This window comes from Lampris incognitus, chromosome 9 (assembly GCF_029633865.1).
Source record: "Lampris incognitus isolate fLamInc1 chromosome 9, fLamInc1.hap2, whole genome shotgun sequence".
In the NCBI taxonomy this organism is placed as follows: domain Eukaryota; kingdom Metazoa; phylum Chordata; class Actinopteri; order Lampriformes; family Lampridae; genus Lampris; species Lampris incognitus.
Genome location: NC_079219.1, coordinates 32,486,605 through 32,497,077, shown reverse-complemented (window position 1 = coordinate 32,497,077; position 10,473 = coordinate 32,486,605). Strand labels below are relative to the sequence as shown.

The following is a 10,473-nucleotide window of genomic DNA, read 5'->3' as shown; positions in this document are numbered from 1 at the left end:
GACTACCGTGACTCATACTAATGTCGTAATAATAACGCTTTTAGCTGCGTCTGTTACTCCCTATGCCGTGTTTTATATCCATTCAGTTTATTTTATGTATTTATCCGCATTTTGTGTATTGAGTGTAAAACACTTTGTAACTGTGTTTTTAAAATGCTATACTATATAACATTTTGTTTGCTTGCTTGCTAATGTCGTCGCATTGTGACCTCGGAGGGGTGTGTGTGTAAAAAAACAAAAACAAAACAAAAAAACAAAAAACAAGAGGGAATCAGACACTTAATATGTTGGTCCAGAGTCAGAGCCTGATCCATAGCGACAACCAGATTTCTTATGGAGGACTGGCAAGAGACCGGAGACCCAAGACCATCCCTTATAGGTGCGGACGGCCCTCCGATCCAGTGGGTAGCGCTGGTGCTCTGTCAGCGGCAATTACAAAGTAACACCGGAACGCAAAGAAGGATATCTGTGGAGCAAACCGCCACCTCCTGTGTTTAACAACAAAGTTCAAGTTATTTACTAAATTACTTCATTTTAACCGGTCAACGTTATATAAGGAAAAGGCCATCTTAATCACGAATCTAGGCGTCCCTTGTGTCACAATAAAGGTCATCGAAATGGCTGAAAATACAGGTAAGTGCCTCGGCGACCGTTAGCCTAAAAGCTATCTGACATTACTGATTCAGTCTTAACCTAATGCTAGCTATCTAGCTACCTGCGTTATGAACGGCTGGTTGCTTTGTTTGGACATAAACGCTGTTATTAATGTAGTTTTAGCTGGAATAACCAAATTTTCCGTTTCTAGAAAACGACAGCTTTTAAGTTGTCGATTGGCTGTGCTGATAATTAAACACTAGATCTTGCTCATTAGCCTGCTAACCGTTTACCGTAGTGCGCCCCTCGTTGGAGTGCTTATCTCAGATGGGCCGCCGACCTTCTCCCTGTCACCAAAGTAGGTTAGCAGTGGTCCTTCCAGATCAACATATCCTACTGAAAACCGGCCAGGGGTAATAAGTGGGTAGATATTTTGCATTAGCTTATTAGTGTGGTATGAGAATTGTTTTGTCTCTGTTCATTTCTGTCAGAACAAACCGAGGGAAAACAGAACAGCTCTTCATCCCCAGCAGTGACAGATCAAGAGAAAGAAATGGCAGCAAGTGCATTTGAAGCTTTCACGGTAAACAGACGCTTTCTTTCATAGTTCCTTTCTCTCTGATGCTACTAACCTTGGTGTTTAACTGTTAGTCAAAGGTTGACACACGTCATCACTACTGAAATGTCATACAGGATATCCAACTGACACGGGTTATATCCATTTTGCATTCGTTTTTTTTTTTTTTTTTTGCTTCTTACAGGCTGGGAAGTATGATGAGTCTGTAAAACATCTGGAAACCCTGCAAGAGCTGAACAAAGAAGACTACAAAATTGCACTGAATAAAGCTATTGCAGAATTTTACAAAAGTGGTCAAACCACTACGGGAACACTTAAGCAGATCCTTATGGCAATGAGAAACCAGGTAACTATTAAAATGTGGGCTATGCTGTTTTTACTCATGTCCTTCAAGTCATGTTTGCCTCCAGTGCTTTGTTTATGCTTTGTTTATTCTACATGGAGGCAACAGTTTTTGCCTAATTCATAAGCTATCATGTGCTTCACCATCCACCATGCATTTTTTTTTTCTTTCAAGGTTCACACATCAGTGGAGGACATTGATGGTTTGGATGATGTTGAAAATAGTTTGTTGTACTACAATCAAGCCATCATTCATTACCATATGCGGCAGTACTCTGAGGCTATTTCCATTGGAGAGAAACTATACCAGTTTCTGGAACCATTTGGTATGTGATGATGGTTTATTTGTATTTGTTAATGAAAAAGCCCCTGCCTCAATGGGAAATACTGTTATTATAGACTATTGATATTGTCTTCAACAAAATTGTATCCCACCAGGGTGAAATATGTTTTATAAACCATCCAAGTTGGCTATATGATTTTGTTTTAAATGATCTCAAAGAGCTGTTGTCTCAACTGTCACCCAAAAGTACTGCATGGCTTGATAGTGTCATTTGTCCTAGAAGAGAAGTTTGCTCAGGCTGTCTGCTTCCTGCTGGTGGACCTGTACTTGCTAACATTCCAGCCAGAGAAGGCCCTTCATCTCCTAGCTGTGCTGGATAAGCTGTCTGTACAAGGAAACAGCAAGAATGGGAAAGGAGAGGTACTTGGCTTCAGAGAATTGTCATCCTAAAATTTTGTGTTTTCCTTGGGCACTTAATCTGATTTGAACCTGTGTAGTTCTGCCAAATATGATGTCTCCCATTTTTTGTTCTCATCATCTTGCATGCATCAATCTTATTGTTATTTGAATATTGAAAAATGAAAGTAAATATAAATTCTCTAAGATACTTAGATGAACATGTTTTTAGTAGAAGGCTCAGCACAGTATTTCCTGCATAACTTAAATTTAGGATGTCTGCCCTGGAAGTGTTTGCAGGGAAGTGCAGCTGCTAAATTCATAGGGGCCCTGTACTGGAGGCTGCAGACCTTATTCAGGTTTATCTCAGGGAGCATGGATATCAGGTCACTTGTACACACACAACCACTTATTAGACCAACTAGAAGGAGGTAGGGTAGTGCCACATGGTATTAGCCATCCTCTTGACAAGTCATAGAAGCTAAATCTATTGTCTCAAAGTAGATTTGAAGAGTTAGCAAAACTGTCTCATTTGGATTGGGGGAAAAAATATGTAAGAATGTTTATTTAGTTTTTCATTTTTCTTTCTCTATTTAACATTGAAGAAAGTAAAAAAGGAAAGCATACAAATTTGAAAGTCTCACTATAAACAGTTCACTATTCAGTAGGGATGTCCTGATCAGATCTCAAACATAGGAATCATTGCCGATGAAGGCATTTTTTTTTTTTTTTTTTTTTACTGAACGATATCGGCTATATGAGCACGAACCTAAGCCTGCTCCTTTGTTTTAGGTCAGCTATCACACAGGTGTTGTAAACAGAGAGCACAATTTGTGGCATGATGCAGAAGCGTACTCTGGCATACCTGTGACTAAAATGTCTGCAGTGTGGAAATATTTTAAATAGGAAAACGAAAGCAGTCCAACATCCACTTGTAATGTCTGCAACATGAGCATTTTGCAAGGCAGTAGTAACAGCGCTGCATTCAATACTACCAATTTGATACAGCATCTAAAAAATAAACTCAACAGAATATAATGAATTGACAAAGGTAACCCAAGACAAAGGCTGTGACTGACTGAATGCTAAAGTTAAGCTATTACACCCCTTCAAAATGGAATTGTGATTATATTATTCATTTTGAATGCTCTAGTTTTACTGCAATGCTGCACTAAGTGGAATTGATAAGAGCTATTTATAAAAACATTTTAGTTTTGTGGCGTAACATGCGTTCATTCGGTTTGTGTTCTAGCACCCTCTGTAGGCCATTAAGTAGAATGCAGCCCATTCCTGTTATTTTAGATATTTAAGAATAATAATAATAAATTAAACTTATATAGCGCTTTTCTAACACTCAAAGTCATCTTACATGTTTAGATGTTTGCGTTCCAATTGGTTGTTTAGAGTCACGTTATTGTTGGTCACACGATCGGTTAAGAGTTTAGCTGCTATTTCATGTCAAGCAAGCTAGAGAACATCTTTTCCTCTGGCTACGTCTGCCTGTGTAAGCCTTGACAAAGCTTTGTTTGTGAGTAGACTAGTTCATCTATGTTTATAGAAATTATTTCTGTTCATCTTTCGTTATATTTCGTAACATTTGTTTATGTTATTTCATAGACACTATATAGGTTTATTTACAGTTTCACACTACTACAAACAACTTGATCTCATGGAAACACTATCTTCAATAAATGGATGTACAAGTGCACGTTTACAACTCACTTTACGCTCCTTCCTCACTGAAGCAACCCCGTGCTACTTCAGTCAAGTTAGTGTTTAGCTATCTGCTGATGTGTGCCTCGCTACGTACGCTGTCAGGTGGCAGAATAAGTTTGAATACTTAGTGCATTTTTTTAACAAAATAACCAAGTGGAATTGTGATAAGAGACATATAAAAATATTTTAGTTTGTTTACTGTTTAAAAAAATAAAAATTAAAAAACATTAAGGAACTGCTGGATGCAGGCAATTTTTTTCTTAATGCATTGCAGAGCTATTCAGTTTTAAACTCTAATGTACTTGAAGTAGGCACTGTGCAGCTGTACTATTTAGGAAAAATGTCTTGACGCATGCTCAATAATCCAGGAAAGAAAATCAAAGAAGGTTGAGTCAGTTCATCTGGATACAACGTTTATTAACAGATACAGTTCATCACTCAGCTAAGTGACATCTCCAGTCTAAACTGACTGCAGGTATCTCCACCCCTTATAAAATATACAGTACAATACAGTGCCTAACGACCGAAACCAATGACCAGTTTCATGATCAAATATGGGTGTGCCCATTAACTAGAGTTTTGATGGCCATGTGTACTATTCACAGAGGGTTGGGGAATAGTTGCAATCACAGCATTGTAAAATGGCAACAGATGTAGTCTACACCCACGTGCAGATGGCCAGGCCAGTGGCCACTCTTTAAGGGATGAGGATGTGCACGTCCTTGATAGGGATGGATGACGGTTTGAACAGGGAGTCAAAGAGGCCATCTATGTTAAGAGGGAATGACCATCCCTGAACCGAGGGGGTGGGGGTGGGGCTAGGAATACATCTATAACCGTCTTACAATGCTGTGATTGCAACTATTCCCCAACCCTCTGTGAATAGTACACATGGCCATTTGAAACTCTAGTTAATGGACACACCTTGATTATTGAAACTGGTCATTGGTTTCAGTCGTTAGGCACTGTATTGTACTGTTATTGTTTACAAGGGGTGGGAATACCTGCAGTCAGTTTAAACTGAAGATGCCACTTTGTTGAATGATGAAACATATCTGTCAATAAACGTATCCAGATGAACTGATTCAACCTTCTTTGAATATTTAGGGAAAAGTATCAGATTGGGCCTCGGTATTGGCAGATACTCAATATTAAAGGACTCAGATTGGGGCAAAAAAAAACAAAAAACAAAACCTTGATCGGACATCCCAACTGTTGAATGTTTGATTCAATTTCAGAACAACAATTCAAACAAAGAAGGGGCAAATCAGAAGGCAGAGTTCATGGCCATGATTGAGGCAGCCAAATCAAAGATGCATCAGGTATGTGCATTATTCATTTATTCTTGACAAATGTACTTAATCAGATAAATGTCAGTTAAAGTGCAAGTTGGAAGTCAAGAGGCTGTATTTTTTTATCCCTTTACAAACATTGCTTTTGTTTTCATTTATTTTTACAGTACAAAGTAAGAGCCTACATTCAGATGAAATCATCCAAGGCTTGTAAACGGGAGATCAAATCCGTGATGAACACAGCAGGAAATGTGAGTTTCATCTTTTGATGCCATTTGCCTCTTGATTTCTCACCAAATGATATCAGAGGGAATCATAGATTTAGTTAAGCATTCAAGGGAACAGGATAGAATATGTTTCAAGAGCATTTTAACAATTCCTTACATCAATAGGCTGAGGAGAAGAGCAGGGACTATTGTGACTGCTCATCAGAAAGCAGCCCCAGTGCAGAAATGCCGAGCATGAGATGTAGTATTGTGGTGTCACACTGGTCAATGACTGCTAAAATCCTAAACACGTTATGTTAGTAATGGACAACTGTTTCTCAACCTAGCATTAGACTAAGAGTTAAAGCTTGCCTTGTACGTTTGCAAGAAGATAAAAAGGTGTTTGGAGACTCAAACTCCATTAGCATCTCTTCATACTCAGGGTACCTATATAGTCAGTTTGCTATATTTTGCAATACATACCCAGTCCCATAGGTATAATGCTTCAGCTATAACTATTATTAGTGGAATGGGCTCAAACTATAGGGGAGGAGCTATTTTTCCAGAAAAAAACATTTTGAGCTGAGTAACACACAAAAAAAAGCCTAAATGCTAAATGAATTGATGAAAAGTCCTCCTTCTGTACCTTTAGACCCATTAAGAGGACTTTAAACTAGATTATGGTGTAAATTTTACTTAACTACCTTTCCAAATATAACATAACAAGTATGTTATAATGAGTATCTCATCAAAAGAAAAGCACAGCGTTGTGTTCTGTTTGTTGAAACACAATTTCATGTTCCTATTGAGAATCTCACTACAGAGGCAAAAATACAAAGACAAATGTAAGTCAAAACAACACTTAAAAGTGAAATGTTAACTACTGCGGCAGCCATACAAAGTGTCATCTTAAAGCCATGGCTCAGTTAGCATTCTAACATGCATTTTCTTTTTTTAAGTCCGCACCTTCGCTCTTTCTGAAGAGCAACTTCGAGTATCTGAGAGGGAACTACCGAAAAGCAGTGAAGCTGCTTAATAGCTCTAACATTGCAGAGCATCCTGGAGCCCTTAAAACAGGTAACCAACTCACTAAATGGGCTAGGGTTAATTATTAAACAATTTGCTTTCAGTTGGATAATTGTTTTTTGTTGTCCTAATTCAAAATTGAATATGCTTTACTAGTGTTTGATGGTTAAAAAACAAATGCAACACAGTGACGTTTGTGCCGCCTTTCCTGTTTTTTATTCAGGTGAATGTGTAAAATGTATGTTCTGGAACAATCTGGGATGCATACATTTTGCAATGGGGAAGCACAATTTAGGCATCTTTTATTTTAAGAAGGCCCTGCAAGAGAATGACCATACGTGTGCACAGCTTGGTGATGGCAGCAGTGGTCAGTGTGAGTTTCATAATAGCACTGCTCCTTGACTGTAATGAATGATATCCTAATGACTGATTCTAATCCCTGTATTTTTTTTTTACTATGTTTTAATCAACTGTTTATTATCCTCTAATCCAGCAAAGAAGTTTGCAGGTATCCCCATGTGTGCCCTGCTAGCCAACAAGCGCTATGAGCTGCTCTATAACTGTGGGATTCAGCTGCTGCACATTGGCAGGCCTCTGGCTGCCTTCGAGTGTCTGATGGAGGCAGTGCAAGTTTATCACTCCAACCCTCGGCTGTGGTTACGGTTGGCAGAGTGCTGTATAGCTGCAAACAAGGGGGTAAGATTGCTTGATACGTTTGAAATAATGTTTCCTTTTTTTAATTTTTCTAGTCTGATACTTGCATCTCTTGAATAGGTTGCAACAACGGCATAATCAGTATTCCCCAAAATTGAATCTCTTTCTTTCCTCAGCAGCAGTTGCACAATATTGTTTTCAATAGGACATAAGGTTTTTGGCAGGAAAAAAAACATTTTGGCTTTTGTGAAACCACCTAAATATTTAGAAATGTACACTCACTGGCCACTTTATTAGGTACACCTTGCTAGTACCGGGTTGGACCCCCTTTTGCCTTCAGAACTGCCTTAATCCTTCGTGGCATAGATTCAACAAGGTACTGGAAACATTCCTCAGAGAGTTTGGTCCATATTGACATGATAGCATCACGCAGTTGCTGCAGATCTGTCGGCTGCACATCCATGATGCGAATCTCCCGGTCCACCACATCCCAAAGGTGCTCTATTGGATTGAGATCTGGTGACTGTGGAGGCCATTTGAGTACAGTGAACTCATTGTCATGTTCAAGAAACCAGTCTGAAGATGATTCGAGCTTTATGACATGGCGCGTTATCCTGCTGGAAGTAGCCATCAGAAGATGGGAACACTGTGGTCATAAAGGGATGGACATGGTCAGCAACAATACTCAGGTAGGCTGTGGCGTTGACACGATGCTCAATTGGTACTAAGGGGCCCAAAGTGTGCCAAGAAAATATCCCCCACACCATTACAGCACCACCACCAGCCTGAACCGTTGATACAAGGCAGGATGGATCCATGCTTTCATGTTGTTGACGCCAAATTCTGACCCTACCATCCGAATGTCGCAGCAGAAATCGAGACTCATCAGACCAGGCAACATTTTTCCAATCTTCTATTGTCCAATTTTGGTGAGCCTGTGCGAATTGTAGCCTCAGTTTCCTGTTCTTAGCTGACAGGAGTGGCACCCGGTGTGGTCTTCTGCTGCTGTAGCCCATCTGCCTCAAGGTTCGACGTGTTGTGCGTTCAGAGATGCTCTTCTGCATACATCGGTTGTAATGAGTGGTTATTTGAGTTACTGTTGCCTTTCTATCAGCTCGAACCAGTCTGGCCATTCTCCGCTGACCTCTGGCATCAACAAGGCATTTTCGCCCACAGAACTGCCGCTCACTGGATATTTTCTCTTTTTCGGACCATTCTCTGTAAACCCTAGAGATGGTTGTGCGTGAAAATCCCAGTAGATCAGCAGTTTCTGAAATACTCAGACCAGCCCGTCTGGCACCAACAATCATGCCATGTTCAAAGTCACTTAAATCACCTTTCTTCCCCATTCTGATGCTCGGTTTGAACTGCAGCAGATCGTCTTGACCATGTCTACATGCCTAAATGCATTGAGTTGCTGCCATGTGATTGGCTGATTAGAAATTTGCGTTAACGAGCAGTTGGACAGGTGTGCCTAATAAAGTGGTCGGTGAGTGTATGTGTGCACGCAGGCAATGAGCATAATCAGACATGCAGCTTAATCAGATTTAAATCAATCAGACTGAGCTTTATGAACAAGCTTGCTGCAATATGCAACCTAAAAGCTTCATTCTAGGTAGTGGAATGATGCCAATTTACCACTAGTTGGAGCTGTTTATTGGTTACCACATTATCATTATAGCTTCTCAAGGTGTGCATTGCCCTATTGATTTATCCTGATAGTTTAACTTAATAAGATTTGTACCAACATTTCACCCCAGAATTAATAGATTTTTTTAACTTTAATCTTCTATTACCTAAATATACACCAGCCATTACCATACCTAGCCAGTTTTGCCCTACTGAGGCACACTATCAGCATGACTTACAGTCAGCATTGGTTGAGTTTATTTCATCATACAATGATTTCAATTTAAGCAAGCGTCTGCATCAGCCTTTTCATTTGGAAATCTCATACTGGCCATTCCACAGATTTTACATGTTGATTCTGCACTTAAAATTACAAATGTAAATCTTAAGCATCAAGAAAATGCCTTTAAGCCAAAGATATTCTGTTTCCTCTCTGTAACTACAATCTACAAAACATTCCTTACTTTAGTGTTAAAACAGGAGTCATTCTATGCAAGTAGTTCTATTTGCACCAAGGCAAATTCATTGATGTGTAGTCCTGCTTGGCTGAATAAATACAGTTAAGGTCCAAATTATTAGCCCCCTTTATGAAATCGAACAAAACCCTTAACTTTTCCATGGAAATTACCATAACCAAAAGTGTTTATAGTTGAAATGCTTCCAAAAGAACAAAGACAAAATCTCCACTAAGCTTGATTAAGATATTTTACTGAGGCACTGAATTGAAACAAGAAAAAACAAACATGAAAAGGCCAAAATTATTAGCCCCCTGACAATTAATAGTGAGTAGTGTAACCTTTCTGACTTACAACTGACAACAATCTCTTATGGTGGTTACTAACTAGGTTGGCACATGTCTCTTGAGGGATCTTAGCCCATTCTTCCATGGCAAATTGTTCCAGCTCATCCAAATTGCGTGGTTTTCGAGCATGGACATTAACCTTGAGCTCCCGCCACAGATTCTCAATAGGATTGAGATCTGGGCTCTGAAGAGGGCCACTCCAGGACCTTGATTTTGGTGTCCTTCAAAAAGTTTTGGACCAACTTGGATGTATGCTTTAGGTCATTGTCTTGCTGGAAGACCCAGCAGCAACCTGAAGCTAGACTGGCAGCAGATTTCTTTACATTATCCTTCAAAATTTCAACATAATCTTCTTTTTTCATGATCCCATGTACCTGAACAAGGTTCCCTGTGTCTGAAGCAGCAAAACAGACCCATAGCATAATGCTCCCACCACCATGTTTAACTGTGGCAACTGTGTTTTTAGGGTTGAAGACCTCTCCCTTCCTTCGCCAAACAAAAGCAGCATCCATGTGCCCAAACAGCTCAAGTTTAGTCTCATCAGACCAAAGGGCAGACTTCCAAAACTCATGCCCATATTTCAAATGTTCATGGGCAAACTTCAGTCTGGCTTTGATGTGCCGCTGTGTGAGCAATGGAGTTTTTCTTGGACGATGACCTTGAAGCCCACCATGATGAGGAGCCCTCACAACAGTCTTCCTTGAAACATCAAGTCCAGAAGAGGCCAGTTCAGCAACAATCATTTTGGCAGAGATCCGGGGATTGTTGTTGACATCTCTGACTATTTTACTTTCCAAAGTTTTTGAAATCTTGCACTTTCGACCACACCCAGATTTGTTTCAAACAGAATTTTCTCCTTGTGCTTTGCAATGATGCAACATACAGCTGTTCTAGACACTGTGAAACGATTGGAAATGGCAGTATAGCCTTCCCCCTTAAGATAAGCATCCACTATC

General features: G+C 39.7%; 1 protein-coding gene across 1 annotated transcript in view; it reads left to right on the top strand.

The window, feature by feature from the left end:
* Positions 1–460: 460 nt before the first annotated feature.
* Positions 461–10,473, top strand: part of cnot10 (CCR4-NOT transcription complex, subunit 10) — a 28,048-nt gene continuing 18,035 nt past the window's right edge. Inside the window, exons 1-10 of the mRNA XM_056286048.1 lie at positions 461–633; positions 1,086–1,177; positions 1,356–1,517; positions 1,689–1,839; positions 2,080–2,216; positions 5,147–5,230; positions 5,368–5,451; positions 6,366–6,483; positions 6,656–6,805; positions 6,926–7,128. Coding sequence (XP_056142023.1) covers positions 618–633; positions 1,086–1,177; positions 1,356–1,517; positions 1,689–1,839; positions 2,080–2,216; positions 5,147–5,230; positions 5,368–5,451; positions 6,366–6,483; positions 6,656–6,805; positions 6,926–7,128 — 1,197 coding nt within the window. The 5' untranslated portion in view covers positions 461–617. The remainder of the gene's footprint in view (positions 634–1,085; positions 1,178–1,355; positions 1,518–1,688; positions 1,840–2,079; positions 2,217–5,146; positions 5,231–5,367; positions 5,452–6,365; positions 6,484–6,655; positions 6,806–6,925; positions 7,129–10,473) is intronic.